The following is a 23,673-nucleotide window of genomic DNA, read 5'->3' as shown; positions in this document are numbered from 1 at the left end:
AGCCTTCACTCTTTAAAGCCTAGGAACGACGCATCAACGGATGATAGATGGAATTATCTATCAACAAAACAAAGAATGAACTATGCGTTTTTTTTGGAACACGTATTTCGGAACATTTACTTTGGCAGCCATCATTTTTTTTTTTTTTAGAGAGAGAGAGAAAGATGGTTTTATTAATATAATTAAACAAAACAAGCAAATGGCCCGAAGCAAAGCAATTATCTTATGAGCAATAGGTTAATTCAATAGAGAATGTATAGCATTGGCTATTTCAATTGAATGCTACAAGTTTTTTGTTAGATCTAAGTTTTATTTAAATACTGGGCATATACACAATATATTCTCTTTTTAATTCCCACTGTGTCGAGAATTCAAACTCAAAAATATGGGCAGAATTTCTTTGTTTCAACCCATGATTTGTAATCTGACTTTGTTACTGAATATTGAAAAAGTATTTATATTTAAAAAAACACTTATTGATGGCAGCTTTTACGAAGCATTAAACCAACTTATTTCATTGAACGAATTTACTGTTGTTAAGATGAAAAATATCCCAATTTTGTGCATATAGCTACCTAATTTGATTGTCCCGTTTGAAGGTTTATCTTTAACCTAATGATTCGAAACTAGAATAGAGATTTACACATAATACAAAGGCAAAAAACACCACAGCTTCTTTAACTTATCTTAGGCTGCAGCTAAGCAAAAGACATCATTAAAAATATGCAACTTATAAAATTTCAGAGAATAGTTTGACACTACAATCCTTCAAAACCTTCAGCCATGATTATGCATTATTTCTTCCTTCATTCGTTCTGTCCATTAATCTTCTAGGATCTTTTCGAATCCCAATTTCCTGAAAATAATGTCATTAATTAATTAATTGCTCAATATTAAAAAACACTTTCCCAGAATCAAATTTTCTGGCGACTTGGCATCCACAAATCTTGATTAGCGGTTTAATATTATTCTGATTCTATATTTGGGCTTACATTTAGTATTTTCTCTGCTGCTTACATGAAAACTATTTGAATAATTAAGTTCATTTGAGCCCATGTGAAAAGACTTTCAAGAAAAAATGATTATAATGAAAGTAGAGCGAAAAAAATCAGACGAACAGATCAAATTACTCCTTAGCCCATGCAAAAAATCTATAAATAGCTCAAACAAGTTAACCACTGAAGTTTTCATATACTTGTACTTAGGCAAAGACAGAACTTAAAAGGAAACCCAAACCCTCTCCCCCAAAATATACATTTTATTTTGCAAAAAGTTTCACAACAAAGACTAACAAAGACAATAAAGACTAAACCGTAAAATTATAATCTAAGTGTTCTCTTTATTGTTTTTTTTTCGACTAAGATGTATTTTTGCTTAAGGGTATATAGACAGAAATTATCATAAAGAAAACTATCGTTTCTATTCCTTTTAAAGTAAAATACAAATAATTTGAAATTTAGGGAAGTATAATCTAGGAGAAGCAGTAAGGACTGTCAAATTCTGAGATGATATGTCAGAGTAAAATTAAACACTAACGAATTAACAAAATAAAATGTTTTTTTCTTATAGTCATTTCTTATTATCTTTCTACCGAAGTTCCTTCATCAAAATGTTTAAATACTGATTCATATATTTCCCTAATATTATACTGATCTGTCTGAGGAGAAGGGGGGGGGCAAAAGTACACTGATGTGCCATTGACAGAGAAAGGTAGCGTAACTCAATAACCTTTTTGTAGCCGCTTATCTCTTCTGTAAAATTGGGATTAATCGACTAATCTTTGCTTCACGTTTTCCTACGAAAAAAATTATAACACTATAAGAGTGTGGTTGACTCAACCTGAACCAAAGTGCTATATCTGATTTAATCTTTAAGTACAAAAGAAATCAAGCTTAAAGTTTTTTTTTCTTCCCCGGTTCCATCTTAGGTCTAATCAGCCAGTTTCCTTGGCGGTTCCTTGGATCCTAGGCAGTTTCCTTTGGTCTCTTCTAATTGTTATTTACGGTTTTATTTGAGTTGTTATGACATTATCAAGGTTAGATCCCTGCTTAAAGCTTCCCCAAACATAGTGTTTGAAATTATTTTTTTTTTCAAATGAAAGAATGAAATAGTCTGATGAAATTTTAAGAGGATAGAATTGTCCATGGGGAATTTTACGGGGGGGGGGGGTTAGTTTACATTAGAGAACTTTTCAAGGACAAGTTTCCCATGAACAAAGTGAATTTTTCATGAAGGGAAAATCAGATTTACCAGAATTATTTAAAAAATAATCAGAAACTCAATAATAGTTTTTTCGACTGAAAGTAAGGAGCATCCCTAAACTGAAAATAGTGGGAAATTAGGCCATATATGAGGGAGTTCATTAGAATAAAAAGCTCTTTCAAAAGGACTAAAAGCACTAGCATAAATAGAAAGGTATCTAGGAGCAATATAAAGAACAAAGTATGACCCCTCCCTTATATGCGGTATAGTTCCTGTTCGTTTTTACTTTTAATGCTGCTCCTGATTTTCAATTGTTTTTTTTTTTATTTACACAAAAAGGAATTGACAGTTCATAGACTAAAAATAGGCACGAACTACAGATTGAATATTTGAATATGGCCATGTATTGTACTTTTTCGACGACCAGCTTTCAGAAGTATGGTCAATTATGTGAACAATTTATAGAGCCTTAGCTGGAATAATCATTTTCTCTTACAGCTAGGATTGAAGCTGAATGAGTTCCGTACCTATTTCGTATATTTTGCTCAGAAAAATTCATATTTATAAAAAGCCTCAAAGCTAACATTAAATCTGTTTTGGGGAGAGGGGCACTTCAAAATTTTAATTGCTGTACATGTTAAACAACATTACATATACCTTACAATACATTTAGGCTTTATTGTTTGACGTCATCAAGTCATTTACTCTGACCTACTACACCAAATGATTACACTGTTTTTTTTGGGTCTTTGATAGACAATAACAATAGAAGAAAAAGACGGCTCTTATTGAATCACTATATAATCAATAAAAAAAATTCGTGAATCTAAAAGAAAGACGTTTTTCCTTGGCTCGTAGATGCTTTTGTCAACATTCATTAAATCTACCCGAATCAGGTTCATTTTCTTGTTTTATTTACTATGTTTTATGGCACAGATAAAGGAATAATATTACAAGTACCTCTTGATGTCATAATTCCTTCATTTTTAAAAAAAATTAGAGCTTATCAACGGCCCCTTTCATAACAGCAATATTATAAAGTTGGTATACATTTCTTGAAGTCAAATTTTTTTGAACATAACATACAAGTTTTTTAAACGTTAGTAAATAACTTTATCCCCTGAATTCTCTGACATCTCTTGTCTTCTAATTTTTAGCTAAAGCACCCTTTTAGGAGTGGTACCATGCAGAAGATTTATATATATATATATATATATATATATATATATATATATATATATATATATAAATATATATATATATATATATATATATATATATATATATATATATATATATATATATATTTGTCAATGCTACAAAAAGAGAACGTGGCCTATCTGATGGCAACGTTCACCTCTAACTTCTCAGCAGAAAGCTAGGCAGTTATTTTCATTAATTGGTTTAAAAGTTAGAACATGGTAACGATCAGATTCTGATTTGAATTTGCATCTAGGAAAAAATTCCTTGACTTTGTCCCTTCGTGTGTGCAACCAAATTCTTCTTGTTTTTTTTTTTTTTTTTTTTTTTTTTTTTTTTTTTTTTTTTTTTTTTTTTTTTTTTTTTTTTTTTTTTAAACAGCTTTTGTAGACTCGGGTTTCAAGTGTTTTATGAATTTCCATTTTTTGTTTCGGAACTTGTCTGTATTTCATGATAAAAAATACTGTCGGTACATACCCGTGAAAATTTCATGTCGCAAAGATAAAACGAAAATTCATTTATTAAGGCAAATGGTGATTTTTAATCTGAAGCAAAACTACACATGATGACCATTTAACAGACAGTTAGGTATAATGTCAATCAAAATTGAATGGTCATAGAATACGAATCAATAAGTTTCATATAATTCGAAACACTAAAACAGTATTAGTATTAAACACAAACTAATCATTTTTTAGCCCTGAAATTAAAAAGTAAAATGCGAATAATATCGAAAAATACTAGCATTCTCCATTGCAACAAACAGTTCGTGGCAACAAGCTGTAAGTACCGGGTGACCCGGATCAAGAGTAATCGAAACCCTAAAACACAAATATTTGATAATAGTACATACTACAAAAGAATCGAACATTCAAGTTGATTTCAAAAATATAGAGCTCATTAAGCTTAATGGTACCCATTAAAAGTTACGAGCCAGTGAAAATATGACCTATGTCTGAAAGAGGAAAAGCAACCAAAATAGGTTATCTAAATGGAAATCACACCATCATATTCAGCACATCAAATAACCCTATTTTCAAGTTTCAAGATCCTATATGCCAAAATGCGGAATTAAAAATTTTTACCACAAACAAAATCACGTATGTGTTTTTTGTGTTTGTTGCTTTTTTTCCAGGAGTGACCAAATCGGACAAGGTGATCCTATAAGATTGGGAGACGGCTTACATACATTCGGTGCAAAAAGAAAGAACTAAATTATTTTTTGCACAATTTACCTTACTTCTCCGCAATGCGGTTTTAAGTTATAAATAAACATGGACTTACCCTTGCGCAAAGAAGAGTACTTTAGAAACTATTTGAAAGGCCATTTTTGAGCACATCTCAACATTTTGACTCTTGACTAGCTAAATTTTGCTTCAAATTTGACATCTCTCAATCCAAAACAGATTCTTTTTCTCAAACAGCCACATTTTCATGAAAAATGAAAAAGATGAGTTTCCTTATAATTTTTTGATACAATAAAATAATATTATTAAGTATTAAGCCTGTGATTTCGTAGTTTCCTCCTATAGAAATTATAAATTTACTTTTATTCTATGATAAATATTCTATGATGATTGAAACAAGCAAGCATAGCAAAATAAAACATGGCACTGAGATTAGTGTAAGAAGGTGTGCTACATTAATACAGTTCTAAAGTGTCTGGTAATGGTCTGTCTTTCTCGTTCAAACAGTAAATTTGGAATAAATCAATGTATTATGCTCTTGTGTCAGTTGCGGTTTTGGCCTATCGGTTCCTTGAACCCTTCTTGAAATAATATTATTGAATTATAATCAAGTAGGTGTGGGCAAGTCTTGTGGGTGCAAACAATTTGTGCATAGAGCAGAAAACACTTCCTTGGCCCATTAGCGCTATCGACCAACGTAATCGAAGGCAGCTCGCCCAAGGAGTTATCCGACTGCTCCAAGTGTGGTATTTTTATTGTGTTTGAGAAAGTTTTGTGGGTGCAAACAATTGGTGCATAGAGCAGAAAACACTTACTTGGCCCATTAGCGCTATCAACCAACGTAATCGAAGGCAGCTCGCCCAAGGAGTTATCCGACTGCTCCAAGTGTGGTATTTTTATTGTGTTTGAGAATGCAAAAATTGGTGCATAGAGCAGAAAACACTTCCTTGGCCCATTAGCGCTATCGACCAACGTAATCGAAGGCAGCTCGCCCAAGGAGTTATCCGACTGCTCCAAGTGTGGTATTTTTATTGTGTTTGAGAAAGTTTTGTGGGTGCAAACAATTGGTGCATAGAGCAGAAAACACTTCCTTGGCCCATTAGCGCTATCGACCAACGTAATCGAAGGCAGCTCGCCCAAGGAGTTATCCAACTGCTCCAAGTGTGGTATTTTTATTGTGTTTGAGAAAGTTTTGTGGGTGCAATTAATTGGTGCATAGAGCAGAAAACACGTCCTTGGCCCATTAGCGCCATCGACCAACGTAATCGAAGGCAGCTCGCCCAAGGAGTTATCCGACTGCTCCAAGTGTGGTATTTTTATTGTGTTTGAGAAAGTTTTGTGGGTGCAAACAATTGGTGCATAGAGCAGAAAACACTTCCTTGGCCCATTAGCGCTATCGACCAACGTAATCGAAGGCAGCTCGCCCAAGGAGTTATCCGACTGCTCCAAGTGTGGTATTTTTATTGTGTTTGAGAGAGTTTTGTGGGTGCAAACAATTGGTGCATAGAGCAGAAAACACTTGCTTGGCCCATTAGCGCTATCGACCAACGTAATCGAAGGCAGCTCGCCCAAGGAGTTATCCGACTGCTCCAAGTGTGGTATTTTTATTGTGTTTGAGAAAGTTTTGTGGGTGCAAACAATTGGTGGATAGAGCAGAAAACACTTCCTTGGCCCATTAGCGCTATCGACCAACGTAATCGAAGGCAGCTCGCCCAAGGAGTTATCCAACTGCTCCAAGTGTGGTATTTTTATTGTGTTTGAGAAAGTTTTGTGGGTGCAAACAATTGGTGCATAGAGCAGAAAATACTTCCTTGGCCCATTAGCGCTATCGACCAACGTAATCGAAGGCAGCTCGCCCAAGGAGTTATCCGACTGCTCCAAGTGTGGTATTTTTATTGTGTTTGAGAATGTTTTGTGGGTGCAAACAATCGGTGCATAGAGCAGAAAACACTTCCTTGGCCCATTAGCGCTATCAACCAACGTAATCGAAGACAGCTCGCCCAAGGAGTTATCCGACTGCTCCAAGTGTGGTATTTTTATTGTGTTTGAGAAAGTTTTGTGGGTGCAAACAATCGGTGCATAGAGCAGAAAACACTTCCTTGGCCCATTAGCGCTATCGACCAACGTAATCGAAGGCAGCTCGCCCAAGGAGTTATCCGACTGCTCCAAGTGTGGTATTTTTATTGTGTTTGAGAATGCAAAAATTGGTGCATAGAGCAGAAAACACTTACTTGGCCCATTAGCGCTATCGACCAACGTAATCGAAGGCAGCTCGCCCAAGGAGTTATCCGACTGCTCCAAGTGTGGTATTTTTATTGTGTTTGAGAAAGTTTTGTGGGTGCAAACAATTGGTGCATAGAGCAGAAAACACTTCCTTGGCCCATTAGCGCTATCGACCAACGTAATCGAAGGCAGCTCGCCCAAGGAGTTATCCGACTGCTCCAAGTGTGGTATTTTTATTGTGTTTGAGAAAGTTTTGTGGGTGCAAACAATTGGTGCATAGAGCAGAAAACACTTCCTTGGCCCATTAGCGCTATCGACCAACGTAATCGAAGGCAGCTCGCCCAAGGAGTTATCCAACTGCTCCAAGTGTGGTATTTTTATTGTGTTTGAGAAAGTTTTGTGGGTGCAAATAATTGGTGCATAGAGCAGAAAACACTTCCTTGGCCCATTAGCGCTATCGACCAACGTAATCGAAGGCAGCTCGCCCAAGGAGTTATCCGACTGCTCCAAGTGTGGTATTTTTATTGTGTTTGAGAAAGTTTTGTGGGTGCAAACAATTGGTGCATAGAGCAGAAAACACTTCCTTGGCCCAACACTTCCCCCCCTATCGACCAACGTAATCGAAGGCAGCTCGCCCAAGGAGTTATCCAACTGCTCCAAGTGTGGTATTTTTATTGTGTTTGAGAAAGTTTTGTGGGTGCAAACAATTGGTGCATAGAGCAGAAAACACTTCCTTGGCCCATTAGCGCTATCGACCAACGTAATCGAAGGCAGCTCGCCCAAGGAGTTATCCGACTGCTCCAAGTGTGGTATTTTTATTGTGTTTGAGAAAGTTTTGTGGGTGCAAATAATTGGTGCATAGAGCAGAAAACACTTCCTTGGCCCATTAGCGATATCGACCAACGTAATCGAAGGCAGCTCGCCCAAGGAGTTATCCGACTGCTCCAAGTGTGGTATTTTTATTGTGTTTGAGAAAGTTTTGTGGGTGCAAACAATTGGTGCATAGAGCAGAAAACACTTCCTTGGCCCATTAGCGCTATCGACCAACGTAATCGAAGGCAGCTCGGCCAAGGAGTTATCCGACTGCTCCAAGTGTGGTATTTTTATTGGGTTTGAGAAAGTTTTGTGGGTGCAAACAATTGGTGCATAGAGCAGAAAACACTTCCTTGGCCCATTAGCGCTATCGACCAACGTAATCGAAGGCAGCTCGCCCAAGGAGTTATCCGACTGCTCCAAGTGTGGTATTTTTATTGTGTTTGAGAAAGTTTTGTGGGTGCAAACAATTTTTGCTGCTGCAAGTTTATTGCTTATTATGCATATTTTGCAAGGGGTTATCCGACTGCTCCGAGTGAGGTTGCTAATAGTTTAAAGTTAAAATTGAACCACTAATTCATCCAAAGCAATTCAGCAGTATGTCATGGGGATCTACAACAACATGCCTGATTTGTATGCATGATCTTATCCTCGAACATTTGGTTCACAGTATAGGTAAAATACAGTTGTAAAATGTTTCTCTGAACATTACACACATTTCACAGGACGAAATTTAGGAAGTTTTCCAACACGTCAGAGCCATGCTCTAATTTGCTACTTGGTTTTCTATCGGAAACCTATGTCGTTGCACATGCACAAATTCAGGTTTATGAAGTGTGTGTGGTAAGAAAGTAGAGCTTATGAACGGCTCCTTTCATAACAGCAATATTATAAAGTTGGTATACATTTCTTAAAGTCAAATTTTTTTGAACATAATATATACACGTTTTTTAACCGTTAGTAAATAACTTTATCCCCTGGGTTCTGTGACATGTCTTGCCTTCTAATTTTTAGCTAAAGCACCCTTTTAGGAGTGGTACCAAGCAGTAGATTTATATATATATATATATATATATATATATATATATATATATATATATATATATATATATATATATATATATATATATATTGTCAGTGCTACAAAAAGAGGACGTGGCCTATCTGATTGCAACGTTCACCACTAACTTCTCAGCAGAAAGCTAGGCAGTTATTTTCACTAATTGGTTTAAAAGTTAGAACATGGTAACGATCAGATTCTGATTTGAATTTGCCTCTAGGAAAAAACTACTTGACTTTGTCTCTTCGTGTGTGCATACGAATTCTTCTAGTATTTTTTTTCTTTTTAACAGCTTTTGTAGACTCGGGTTTCAAGTGTTTTATAAATTTCTATTTTTTTGTTTCGGAACGTATCTGTATTTCATGATAAAAAATACTGTCGGTACATACCCGTGAAAATTTCATGTCGCAAAGATAAAACGAAAATTCATTTATTAAGGCAAATGTTGATTTTTAATCTGAAGCAAAACTACACATGATGACCATTTAACAGAGAGTTAGGTATAATGTAAATCAAAATTGAATGGTCATAGAATAAGAATCAATAAGTGTCATATAATTCGAAACACTAGAACAGTATTAGTATTAAACACAAACTAAGCATTTTTTAGCCCTTAAAATAAAAAGTAAAATGCGAATAATATTAAAAAATACTAGCATTCTCCATTGCATAAAACAGTTCGTGGCAAGAAGCTGTAAGTACGGGGTGATCCGGCTTAAGAGTAATCGAAACCCTAAAACACCAAGATTTGATAATAGTACATACTAGAAAAGAATCGAACATTCAAGTAGATTTCAAAAATATACAGCTCATTAAGCTTAATGGTACCCATTAAAAGTTACGAGCCAGTGAAAATATGACCTATGTCTGAAAGAGGGAAAGCAACCAAAACAAGTGATCTAAATGGAAATCACACCATCATATTCAGCACATCAAATAACCCTATTTTCAAGTTTCAAGGTCCTATATACCAAAATGCGGAATTTAAAATTTTTACCACAAACAAAATCACGTATGTGTTTCTTGTGTTTGTTGTTTTTTTTTCCAGGAGTGACCAAATCGGACAAGGTGATCCTATAAGATTAGGAGACGGCTTACATACATTCCGTGCAAAAAGAAAGACCAAAATTATTTTTTTGCACAATATACCTTACTTCTCCGAAAATCGGTTTTAAATTATAAATAAACATGGACTTACACTTCCGCGAAGTAGAGCACTTTAGAAACTCCATTTGAAAGGCCATTTTTTGAGCACATCTCAACATTTTGACTCTTGACTAGCTAAATTTTGCTTCAAATTTGACATCTCTCAATCCAAAACAAGTTCTTTTTCTCAAACAGCCACATTTTCATGAAAAATAAAAAAGATGAGATACCTTATAATTTTTTGATACGATAAAATAATATTATTAAGTATTAAGCCTGAGATTTCGTAGTTTCCTCCTATAGAAATTATAAATTTTACTTTTGAAATATTCTATGATAATTGAAACAAGCAAGCATGGCAAAATAAAACATGGCACTGAGATTAGTGTAAGAAGGTATGCTACATTAATCGAGTTCTAAAGTGTCTGGTAATGGTCTGTCTTTCTCGTTCAAACAGTAAATTTGGAATAAATCAATGTATTATGCTCTTGTGTCAGTTGCGGTTTTGGCCTAGCGGTCCCTTGAACCCTTCTTGAAATAATATTAATGAATTATAATCAAGTAGGTGTGGGCATCTAGCCATGGCTAATTGAAGAAAAAGCTAAGACAAATAGTCCGATAAAGTGAGGGGTAAATCTAACATGAGCCCTTACTAGGATTGTATAAAAATGATGTCAGTTCATTTGTTTTAGTTAGAAATGGGCTAAAATTTACCGGCAACTGCATATTCATAAATTTCATTTGTGGGTTTGGTCAATCTGTCAGATGAACCTGTTGGCTAGACAATATTTTTGGCGCTCGGGTCGGTTGCAGCTCGACCAAGGGGTTATCCGACTGCTCCGAGTGTGGTATTTTTATTGTGTTTGAGAAAGTCTTATGGGTGCAAACAATTTCTGCTTAGAGCAGAAATAACTCGTCGTTTGCCAATTAGTGCCACTCGACCAACCTCGTCTAAGGCAGCTCGACCAAGGGGTTATCCGACTACTCCGAGTGTGGCATTTTTATTGTGTTTGAGAAAGAACAACCAACTTTTGCTGCTGCAAGTTTATTGCTTATTATGCAATTTTTGCAAGGGGTTATCCCACTGCTCCGAGTGTGGTTGCTAATAGTTTAAAGTTAAAATTGAACCACTAATTCATCCAAAGCAGTTCAGCAGTATGTCATGGGGATCTACAACAACATATCTGATTTGTATGCATGATCTTATCCTCGAACATGTGGAACACAGTATAGGTAAAATACAGTTGTAAAATGTTTCTCTAAACATTACACACATTTCACAGGACGAAATTTGGGAAGTTTTCCAACACGTCAGAGCCATGCTTTAATTTGCTACTTGGTTTTCTATCGAAAACCTATGTCGTTGCACATGCACAAATTCAGGTTTATGAAGTGTGTGTGGTTTTCGATGTGTGTCAAAAATCTTTAATGGAGAATAGAACTTTTTGCTACTATATATTACCTCTACTGTGCTGTGAAAAAACAAGGTATATTATTCATATAACAGATTCAGCGTGCTTAGCTAGAGTGGAGTTCGATATCAATAAAAGTACAAAATTCGTAACTAGTGGAAACCCATTTGCAATTAGTATAGAAAAAAAGAGCTTTGGTCGATAATAATTATCTAAGAAATTAATTCTTACTTTGATTATTTTCTTAGCATAAAATTCATATTGAACATCACCCTGTTATCACTTCCCCGCCACGTTGAGGCGACGCTGAAAGTACTTTTGATTTCATTTGTTTTGCTAAGTATATACGTGTTATTAACAAAATACACATTACATAGCAAAACATCCAAATCAAAAGCACAAGGGAAGGCCCACCACCAGAACTAGCAAGAAAACTCTAAGCAGTAAACTCTAAGCAATAAAACTGTAATCAAACTGTAAGCAATGAAAATAAGAAGAATTGGCCTTTGAAATTCAGCCTAGGCATTCCTTTTGAATTATGTGTAAAAGAAATAAGTTTCGTCAACTTTTTTTGGGTTGTTTCTGTGGTTAATTTTCACAAAATACACATTACATAGCAAAACATCCAAATCAAAAGAACAAGGGAAGGCCCACAACCAGAATTAGCAAGAAAACTCTAAGCAGTAAACTCTAAGCAATAAAACTGTCTTTTTTGGGTTGTTTCTGTGGTTAATTTTCACAAAATACACATTACATAGCAAAACATCCAAATCAAAAGCACAAGGGAAGGCCCACAACCAGAACTAGCAAGAAAACTCTAAGCAGTAAACTCTAAGCAATAAAACTGTCTTTTTTTGGTTTGTTTCTGTGGTTAATTTTCACAAAATACACATTACATAGCAAAACATCCAAATCAAAAGCACAAGGGAAGGCCCACAACCAGAACTAGCAAGAAAACTCTAAGCAGTAAACTCTAAGCAATAAAACTGTCTTTTTTGGGTTGTTTCTGTGATTAATTTTCACAAAATACACATTACATAGCAAAACATCCAATCAAAAGCACAAGGGAAGGCCCACAACCAGAACTAGCAAGAAAACTCTAAGCAGTAAACTCTAAGCAATAAAACTGTCTTTTTTGGGTTGTTTCTGTGGTTAATTTTCACAAAATACACATTACATAGCAAAACATCCAATCAAAAGCACAAGGGAAGGCCCACAACCAGAACTAGCAAGAAAACTCTAAGCAGTAAACTCTAAACAATAAAACTGTAATCAAACTGTAAGCAATAAAAATAAGAATAATTGGCCTTTGAAATTCAGCCTAGGCATCCCTTTTGAATTATGTGTAAAAGAAATAAGTTTCGTCAACTTTTTTTGGGTTGTTTCTGTGGTTAATTTTCAGTCTATCACTGCTTTGGAAAAAAAGGAAGACAAATGAAGAATTAAAAATTCACAGTACTTGAAAAAACTGAGTCAACAGTGCTAAACTAGTTGAAAAAAAAATGAAGGACATCAATTTCGACAATATTCTAAAACTAATCTTGAAAGCTCTACTAAAATCAAATCTTCTATTTTTTGGATTCGTTAGTAATGAATCATAATTGCAACTTAACATAATTTCTACTCTTTGATTCTGTTTAATAATTTTTACTTCTTATTTCAGTACCCTTCCGTTTGGAAAAAATATATGATAATATTTGTAAAAATATCTTAACTACTGGAATAAAAATACTACAATATGTACGAATATAATGTATTCTTTGTGCAAAAAATTTATTCTTTGACTGATTTAGTTTTTATTTCCCCTACATGTTTTACAACATTCATCTCGCCTCGTTCACTTCCCAGAATGTGAGTAAATTTATAATGCAGCGAATACTGTCATAAAAACGGTAAAACCTACAACGAATAAAGACAAACTGAAAAATGTAAAGCCAAAAAATTAAAATTTTCTATTAGAAAGAATCCGGAAACTACATATTAAACAAGAGCTAAGAGCTCATATGGCACTTGTGACGAGGCGAGAAGAGCTAAGAGCCAAGAGATCTTATGGTATGAGCTCTAACAAAATTCTATGAATCAATAGATTGATTTAAAACGGAAAATAAGAGGCCTAATGCCGGTCAAGATTTAAAATAAGAGCTCTGAGTCATAAAGTCCTTCTAAATATCAAAATTCATTAAGATCCGATCACCCACTCGTAAGTTATAAATACCTATTTTTTCGAATTTTTCCTCTCCCTTTTGCCCCCCAGATGGTCGAATCTGGGAAAACGACTTTATCAAGTCAAATTGTGCAGCTCCCTGACACGCCTACCAATTTTCATCGCCCTAGCACGTCCAGAAGCACCGAACTCACCAAATCACTGAACCCCTCCCCCGACTCCCCCAAAGAGAGCGAATCCAGTACGATTCTGTCAATCACGTATCAAGGACATTTGTTTATTCTATCCACCAAGCTTCATCCCGATTCCTACACTCCAAGTGTTTTTCCAAGATTTCCCCCTCCAAATCCCCACAATGTCAAAAGATCTGGTCGGGATTTGAAATAAGAGCTCTGAGACATGAATTCCTTCTAAAAATCAAATTTCATTACGATCCGATCATCTATTCGTAAGATATAAATACTCCAATTTTCATGTTTTCCAATCATTTATCATTTTCAAAATTCCCTTCGATATCAATCTTTTCTAACACCTTAGCTTCAAAGTGCGTTTGGAAACCATCATCGTTGATTTTATTTCCCTGTTGTCCACCTTCTTCCGTGGATTTGCAAATAGTACTTAACCTTTCGTACTCATATTCTCTCGAATACTCCTGGTTACTTCTTTGAACCTTTATTTTTTCTTGTATTTCTTTGTATTTGTTAATGAACTTTTTGCCACGAGAGCCTCTTTTCTTCATTTTTTTACCCATCATCGAAAGAGAACTTATAAGTGAAACTAAAAAGAAAGATATTTGATTGTGTCGAAAACTATATTCACAATTCTTTTAAAGGGGATCCAAAGTTAAAAGAGTAAACCATTACTGGAAATTACTTGGATGTCAAATCCACCTAAGAAAAGGGGGCTAAAACTGCTTCTCTTTCAATGGCTTACTAAAATCTCCTGACATATATCTCACAGCTTACCAATAGGACTTAATCTATGTAAATTTGAATTCGTAAAACAATCGTCAAGTGCTATAAGGCACCTAAAAGCTCACGTATGATACGTGCAAAAATTGTCCGAAAACAAGTTCATATTGTTAGGTTCTTATAAGTCATACTTCGGGTATCGAAGATATAAATCAAAAACATTGAGCGTAAAAGTCAAAAGCCCGTTGTGTCATTTGTATTTTACTGAAGACGAAATATGTTTCAAGAGTTTTTTATATTTACAGCATTTAAAATAAAAATTACACTGAAATAAAAACTGAAATCACTGAGCTTCCCGGAATTAATGTTCATTATTTTTAATAGTTTCTCCCAGTTATGCTGATTATTATAGAGATTTTATTTTTATTTGTCGTTGATGTTTTGTAAAACAGAAAACTTTGACCAATGTGTACATACAGTAATGGTTAAATGTGAAGTGTACGGACGTTTTCAGGGGTTTTTTGGTTGGGGGGGGGGTTGAGGGGAGAGGGCTATATGGGAGGACCTTTCCTTGGAGGAATACGTCATGGGGGAAGAGAAATTCAATGAAGGGGGCGCAGGATTTCTTAGCATTATTAAAAAAAAAATGAAAAAATAAATATGAAACAGTTTTTCAACTGAAAGTAAAGAGCAGTATTAAAACTTAAAACGATCAGAGATTATTACGCATATGAGGAATTTTTCTCCTAAATACCTCGCTCTTTACGCCTAAGTATTTTTAGCAGTTTCAACCATTTATTCTTCGGCCTTTCTGATTCAGGGATCATTCTTAAAGAATTAGGACAAAATTTAAGCTTGAAGAGTGAAATTTAAGCTAAATTTTAAATTAAAATTTAATTGAAGTGTCAAGAGCGAGATATTAACAAGGGGACAAACCCCCTCCTATACATAATAAAAATATAAGAATATAGAAGCTTGTTACGTAAGTTAATTCTCAAGTTACGTAAACTTTTTACTAATTAAATATGTTCGCTAAAAATTAAGTTCTAGTTGCCTTTTTAAGAAACTGAAAATTGGCGGGCAACTAGGGGTCCTCCCCCACCCCTTTTTCTTATCAAAATCGTCTGATAAAAACTAAGAGACATCCATTGACACAAAAAAAAGAATTAATACGCAAAATTTCATTTCTATGATTTATGTGCGGAGAGCCAAAATCAAACATTAATTCAAAAATGTTCAGAAATTAAATAAAAAAAGAACTAGGTTTTTTAACTGAAAGTAAGAAGCGACATTAAGACTTAAAACGAACAGAAATTATCCCGTATATGAAAGAGGCTGTTCCGTTCTCAACACCCCGCTCTTTACGCAAAAGTTTTTACTGTTTAATAAAGTAGAATTGAGAGAAAGATTCAAACTATAGCGTAAAGATCGGGATGTTGAGAAGGGAACAGCCCCTTTCATGTGCGGAGCAATTTCTGTTCGTTTTAAATTTTAATGTCGCTAAATTTTAATGTTTTACTTTCATTTAAAAAAAACTAGTTTTTTTTATTTATTAGTTCTCAATAAAATGGGAAGGACATAACAGGCTTTAGACTTTTACAGTACTGGAAAAGAGAAAGGGACATTAGCCCAACTCTTATTGGTAGTAATTTTTGTTGACCATACACAAATATGCCAAACTACGCACATACTATTTTTCAAGATACTTGCAAATTGAATACTTGAATACTTGCAAATTCACCCAGAGTAAATTTCCTCCGAAAAGTTCAACCCTGAAAACTTCCCTCTCCATGGAAATTTCTCCCTGTGATAAAACCTCCCAGAAGGAAATTGCTCCTCTCCTCCCGGCCTGAAAAATGTATCCCAGTAAGAGATACTATACGTTAACAATCGGCTAATTTTATAATTTAAAAACATTTCCCCATGGACTATAGGGGGCCATTTTATCTCAAAAGATACGGTCATTGAGCCTTTTAACTATGCTGAACTAAAAAGCTCTCAAAATTTTGATCGAACAATCTTGGGGGAAAAGGCACGGGAGGGGGCCTAGTTGCCCTCCAATTGTTTTTAATTAAAAAAGGTACTATAACTTTACATTTCCGTTAAAATATACACTCTCCCAACGTTATATGGCCACTGGGTCGATACGATCATCCCTGGGGAATAAACAACACCAAATAAACACGCATCCGTGATCTTTCTTCTGGCAAAAAAATATACAATTCCACATTTTTCCAGATATGAGCTTGAAAACTCAACCAAAGGCTCTTTGATACGCTAAATCTGTTGATGAGATTTTCATTAAAATTTTGTAACTTCTAAGAGGTGTTTACCCATATTTTTGAAAATCAGCCAAATTTTCTCAGTCAAACTTAATGAAACTTATTTATTTGGAATCAGAATGATAAGCCCCAATTCATTAAGAATGACCCCTAAATCACAAAAGCCGTAGAATAAATAGTTGAAATCACTAAAAATACTTTAGCGTAAAGAGCGAGGTATTAGGAGGAGGTGAGCCCCTCATATGCGTAGTAATTTCTGTTCGTTTTAATGCTACTCCTTACTTGCAGTTGAAAAACTTTTCATATTTATTTTTTCATTGTTTTTTTTTGATAATGCTAGAAAATCCTGCACTCCCTTCATGGAAATTTTCTTCCCCCATGACAAATCCCTCGATGGAAAGTTCCCCCAACACATCTCCCTCTTGTCAACCCCTCCCCCAACCAAAAATCCCCCTCAAAACGTCTTTACACTTCCCCCATTACCAAAAACATTAGTAAAAAATTTAAAGTTTTAGTTGCCTTTTTAAGTAACCAAAAAATCGCAGGGCAACTACTATGAAAACTATCAAAACTATGAGAAAGCCATTTAGCCCAAAAAAATAAACTTGCAAAATTCATGTTAATTATTCCTCTGCGGAGAGCCAAAATCAAAACATACATTGTTTCAAAAACGTTCAGAAATCAAACAGTTCGTGGTAACAAACTGTAGTAAGGAGCGACCCGGCTCAATAGTAACCAAAACTCTAAAAAATCGAATTTTGATATCAATAGCTACATCAAAAGAATCGCATTTTAATGCTGATTTCAAATATATAAGTTTCATCATAGTTTTACCCATAAAAAGTTACGAGCCTGAGAAAATTTGACTTATTTAGGAAAATAGGGGAAAACACCCCCTAAAAGTCATAGGATCTTAACGAAAATGACACCATCAGATTCTGTGTATCAGAGAACCCTACTTTAAAAGTTTCAAGCTCCTATCTACAAAAATGTGGAATTTTATATTTTTTGCCAGAAGACAAATCATGGGTGCGTGTTTATTTGTTTGTTTGTTTTTTTGTCCTTTCTTTTCCCCAGGGGTCATCGTATCGACCAAGTGGTCCTAGAATGTCGCAAGAGGGCTCATTCTAACGGAAATGAAAAGTTCTAGTGCCCTCTTTAAGTGACCAAAAAAATTGGAGGCCATCTAGGCCATCTAGGCCTTTCTGATTCAGGGGTCATTCTTAAAGAATTGGGACAAAACTTACGATTTAGTGTAAAGAGCGAGGTATTAACAAGGGTACAAACCCCCTCGTATACATAATAAAAATATAAGGTTATGAAAGTTTGTTACGTAAGTTAATTCTTAAGTTACGCATATTTTTTACTAATAAAAACGTTCGTTAAAATTAAAAGTTCTAGTTGCCTTTTTAAGTAACCGAAAAATTACAGGGCAACTAGGCCTCCTTCCTCACCCCTTATTTCTCAAAATCATCTGATCAAAACTAAGAGAAAGTCATTTAGCCAAAAAAGGAATTAATATGCAAATTTCATTTTAATAATTTATGTGCGGAGAGCCAAAACCAAACATGCATTAATTCAAAAACGTTCAGAAATTAAATAAAAAAACTAATTTTTTAGCTGAAAGTAAGGAGCGATATTAAAACTTAAAACGAACATAAATTACTCCGTATATGAAATGGGTTGTCCCCTCCGCAATTCCTCGCTCTTTACGCTAAAGTTTGACTCTTTGCCACAATTCTACTTTTTAAAACAATTAAAAGCTTTAGCGTAAAGAGCGTGGGATTGTGGAGGGGACAACCCATTTCATATACGGAGTAATTTATGTTCGTTTTAAGTTTTAATGTCGCTCCTTACTTTCAGCTAAAAAATTAGTTTTTTTTTTATTTAATTACATATAGTAATGGTTACTGGGAAGTGTACAGACGTTTTCAGGGGGATTTTATTTTGTTTGGGGGTGGGGCTGAGGAGAAGGGGCTATGTTGGAGGATCTTTCCTTGGAGGAATCATGTCATAGAGAAAGAAAAATTCAATAACAAGGACGCAGGATTCTTTAGCAATACTATAAGAAAACAATGAAAAATAAACCTGAAATACAATAACATTTACGGTAGAATTATAGTTAATTGACTTCTTGTTATGTTGGAAAGGGTTTAGGTTAGGAAAATGAAACTTTCAGGGATGCGTCTAGAGGCTAAAGTATGTCCTGGGAAGGTATTTTGAAGTACCTACCTCGGTAAAATTCTAGTTAATTGACTTCTTGCTATCTTGGAAAGGGTTTAGATTAGGAAAATGAAACTTTCATGGATAGGTCTACAGGCTAAAGTATGTCCCGGGAAGGTATTTTAAAGTACCCACCTCCACTCCTTTTCCCTCTAGAGGGCCCTGAAATTTGCCTACATGACAGGTCTATACCTATTGAAATTTTGAAATTACAACATTTTACATTAATATTCAGTTACTAGCTGGGTTTTCTCTGCCTTTAGTTCTGAAAATGCAATTCCTGTTATTTGAATAGAATTTTGAGCCAAATCAATGTTGTTGTTTTTTTTTCAAAATTTAGGAAATATATTTGCATACCTTTAAAGCCTTGTAAAATGGAATTGAGCAAAGTTATGAAGCTGAAAACAATTTTGTTGTACTTCAATTAAGCAGAATACCTATTTTGCAAGGTTTCACTTTTGTGACCCACATATTTTTAAAGGTCATTAAAGGTCAAACCCCTCTAGAGGGAGGTAGTTGCTTCAAAATACCTTCCCGGGACATACTTTACACTGTAGATTCATCCCTGAAAGTTTCATTTTCCTAACCTAAACCCTTTCTGAGATAGCAAGAAGTCAATTAACTAAGATTTTACCAAGGTGGGTACTTTGAAATATCTTCCCATTATATAGTTTAGCCTGTAGACCCATCCCTGAAAGTTTCATTTTCCTAACCTAAGCCCTTTTCGTGATAGCAAGAGGTCAATTAACTAGAATTTACCTCCATTTCTACCTTATTTTGATGCATTAGAAGAAACTTAACAAATCATCAGCTCAAAAATGCTTTTTGGGCTACACCTCCCTCCTCCCATTAACTGAAAACACAAGTCCTCAGAAGTAGGCCTAATTGTTTTATGTAACTAACAGACACTTACAAGAACTTTTAGTAATGCAATATTCCAGACTCTGAACAGTATACAAATTAAAAAATATAAGTCTTATAAATGTTGCTTTTTTGAGCTCTATTTTAGAACAAGTCTCTTTCTTTTTTTCCAAACGTTTACAAGTCGTAATTACAACCCGGTGACAAGACATAAAACTTTCTGTTTCCAATAGTTTACCCTAGAGATTTCGACGCCCCCAAACGCCCAAATAAGAATCACCCTGTCTTGGAACAACCCCAATTGCAGGAATGCTGTATGCTCTGTGTCTGGGAAACAGTTTCAATAATTATGTTAAAATGTAAATGGAGCGGTCAACTTCATTGTTACTAATTACTAGTTTCGGCGCAATGGTTCTCCTGTCCTCTTGTGTTTAACATTTTTCGAAGTTATTCCATTATTCATTCATTTCAATTTTTTTTTTAATTAAAAGAGGGCCTTTCCGAAGCCAAGAGCGGGGGGTAAGAGATTTGTAAGATATGCTTCGTTAAGTAATGTATCTTGCGTAACTCTCTTGTCCACACCAGCATAAATGTATATGATATGAGCAAGTAGCAACAGCTTTTTTTTTTTTTTTTTTTACCTGATAGTGTTTACCTCATAGGTGCACACAGTTCAATGTATTAGGAAGGGAATGGTTAAAAGCATAAAATTTACATTGTAGGCTCAGAATTTTTCAATTTCCCTCTTAAAGGGAGTTTCCCGTCATTCATCATCCAAGAACCCAATCCGATAATATAATATATATATATATATATATATATATATATATATATATATATATATATATATATATATATATATATATATATATATATATATATATATATATATATATATATATATATATATATATATATATTTTAAATGAGACGGATGGCTGGTTACGAGCCACCCGTGCGTTTTTTTTTGTTTTTTTTTGGCTTTTTTACGTAATTTTATCACAATCAATCAATGGTCCCACCACCAACCAGAAATTTCTAGGGCCGTTCATAGGGCCTGATCCTCCCGGTGTCCCGGTCGTCATTTGTGTTCCGGTTTCCCGGTCTGTAATTTCTCTTTGAGTGTCCTGGTCGTCATTTATGTTCCCTGTGTCCCGGTACCCCCAACACCTAGCTGGTGGGGGCACTTCGCGCCCTCCGAACGATTCGCCGGTGATTATTTTCAACAAGGCGTATTTTGCACGTTTTTTTTGGGGGGGGGGTGTATTTGTCGGAGAGGAAAGACTGTGACGGATTCTTTGAAAGTGTGGTATATTCTTAGGAAAAGAGCTATTTTCAACAGGGATGATTTTCCATTTGGAAGGGAAGTTTTTTTTTTTTGGGGGGGGGGGGTAGACTTTTGATCAGAAATTTTACACGGTAAAATTTGGCTGAATTCAAATACAAATTTGCTCATTCAACTCATGATAAATAATCCATGAAGAACTATCTATTAGAATTATCTACGAGAAACTTCTCGATGGAGGGGAGGGATCTTGGAAAAGTTTTCAACATAGAAGTAATTTTCGGAATGAATTAATAAACGATCAGAAATAAAGTAAAAATTAGTATCTTTTTTTAGTAAGAATATGAAGAATAAGCTAAAAAGAATTTTTCATTCGGAATAGTGAACTTTTTTTTGAGGGGGGGGGGGGGTATTTGTATCAATGACACACTTTTACAGGGGCTAAGTTTTTACAATCGCTAAAGTAAGTTTTACAATCGCTAAAGTTTTTACTGTTTAATAAAGTAGAATTGAGAGAAAGATTCAAACTTAAGCGTAATTGAGATGTTGAGAAGGGAACAGCCCCTTTCATGTGCAGAGCCCTTCTTATCACCTTGCTCATTAAGCAAAAGTTTTTTAGCACTTTGAATTTTTTTTTTCTATTACAAATTTTCTTACAAAATTTGGACAAAAACCAAACTTCAGAGTAGAGAGTAAGAATCTAGTGTAAGAAGCATAGTATTTGTCACTGGGAAGTATAATTTTTTTAAGGGGGGGGGGTGCATTTTCTAATGTAGTTTTTTCACAGGGAGAATTATTCAATGGGAGGGAATTTTCTGGGGCTGAACCTTCCAGGGGGAATTTTATACCGGGGGAATTTGCCTGAATTCCTATACCAAATTCTTTTTGGCTGTCTTACTTCCTCTCTGCCGGCGAATTTTACATATGGAGATGTCATGAGAAATTGTCCGGGTGAAATTTTTACCTGGTAAGAATAGCCCAAAGGATCTTTTTGTGTGGGGGGGATTTACCACAGAAGGAATTCTCCATGGATAAGTTTTCAGGTGGTGGAGTTTTCCACTAGGGTGGGGGATTTCTGGTAAACTTTTCCTGCGGAGGGGGGAGGTTTTATGGCACGAATTGTGCAAGAATCTGAAGTGTTTTTCTGATGAAAGTGTCCTAAGAAGAATTTTCAGCCATTCGTCTGCAAGAAATTACCTGGGGAGAATTTTCGTTGGGCGTTGGCGAGGGGTATTCTACATTTGAGGAAGTTTCCATGGAGGGATTTTTCTTGGGATGAGGGAATTTTCCATTTAGAAAGAGCCAAATTTTCCGACATAAGTTAAATGCTTGTTTTGCGTTATTTATGAGTTTGGTTACATTCCCCCCACTCCCACGAAATACCTTCCATAGCAGGTATCTAATACAATCTAGTCCTTGAATTTAAAAATTATTTAAAAATTGTACTTTTGCAAAATTAAGGGTTCGCCATCTATTGAATATGCATGAAAATCTGGAAACCGAGTTTAGGCTTTAACTAAATATTTGTAAAGAATTTTCGTTTAAAAGTTTTGGAATTTCAAACCGTCGAGCAAGCACAAATACTTTTATAAAAACTCTTTTTTTATGATTAAGTGCTTCGAAAAGTTATAAGCCTTACATTAGGATAACTTTTTTGCGACGATTTTTTGCGACATTTCCACAATTTTAGAATGTGTTTTCAAGAATCCTCTAAGGAGAGAGGGAAGACTCCACTGGAGCATCAATTGGGAGGGGAGAGGTGGCAGATGTATTTTTTTGAAAAATTACATCTTTTAAACTAAAAATTTTGAAAAGAAGATATATATATATATATATATATATATATATATATATAATACTATAGTACTTAGTATAGTACTATATACTTTTGTGCTTAGAAATGCTAGTTCTAGTAGTGCATCCATTTCTGTTTGACCCTCCTCCTCCGTGGGGGAGGAGGAATGCGTAACTACTAAAAATGCGTAAAGTTGGCTTGCTGACAGGTAGCTACATATGGAACGAAAACCTTTTTTTGGTTTTATCAGTTTGTTCAATAAATATAGAATACCGACCTCACCCCGCAGCCCCTAGGAATCAAGGACTAATACACTTCGGTCTATAGGTAATGTTACCTGTAAGCAAGCCCACTTTACAAATTTTTGTCTAGTTGGAGGGGGATTTTTGAAAGCTAAAAAGTGGATGCGCTTCTCCAATCAAACAGTTCGTGGTAATGAACTGTATTAAGGAGCGACCCGGCTCAATAGTAACAAAAACTCTTAATAATGGAATTTTGATACCAATAGCTACATCAAAAGAAGCACATTTAAATGCTGATTTTAAATATATAAGTTTCATCAAGTTTAGGCTTACCCATCAAAAGATACGAGCCGTAGAAAATATGCCTGATTTTGGAAAATAGGGGGAAACACCCCTTAGAGGTCATAGAATCTTAACGAAAATCACACCATCAGATTCAGCGTTTAAGAGAACCCTATTGTAGAAGTTTCAAGCTCCTATCTACAAAAATGTGGAATTTTGTATTTTTGGTCAGAAGGCAGATCACAGATGAGTGTTTATTTGTTTGTTTGTTTTTTCCCAGGGGTGATTGTATCGACCCAGCTGTCCTAGAATGTTGAGAGAGGGCTCATTCTAACGAAAATTAAAAGTGCTAGTGCCCTTTTTAAGTGACGAAAAAAATTGGAGG

The 23,673-nt window shown here is 35.0% G+C and overlaps 1 protein-coding gene across 1 annotated transcript; it reads right to left on the bottom strand.

The window, feature by feature from the left end:
- Positions 1-660: 660 nt before the first annotated feature.
- Positions 661-10,557, bottom strand: LOC136042966 (uncharacterized). Its single transcript, XM_065727867.1, has 3 exons — positions 10,546-10,557; positions 4,687-7,463; positions 661-856 (listed from the first exon to the last, which is right to left on the bottom strand). Exons 1-2 carry the CDS (start codon positions 10,555-10,557, stop codon positions 5,133-5,135), a joined length of 2,343 nt encoding a protein of 780 aa, XP_065583939.1. The 3' UTR covers positions 661-856; positions 4,687-5,132.
- Positions 10,558-23,673: the final 13,116 nt, after the last annotated feature.

This window comes from Artemia franciscana, unplaced genomic scaffold, assembly GCF_032884065.1.
Source record: "Artemia franciscana unplaced genomic scaffold, ASM3288406v1 Scaffold_2575, whole genome shotgun sequence".
Classification (NCBI taxonomy): domain Eukaryota; kingdom Metazoa; phylum Arthropoda; class Branchiopoda; order Anostraca; family Artemiidae; genus Artemia; species Artemia franciscana.
Note: the sequence above shows the minus strand (reverse complement) of the source record. Positions and strands in the feature narration are given on the sequence as shown.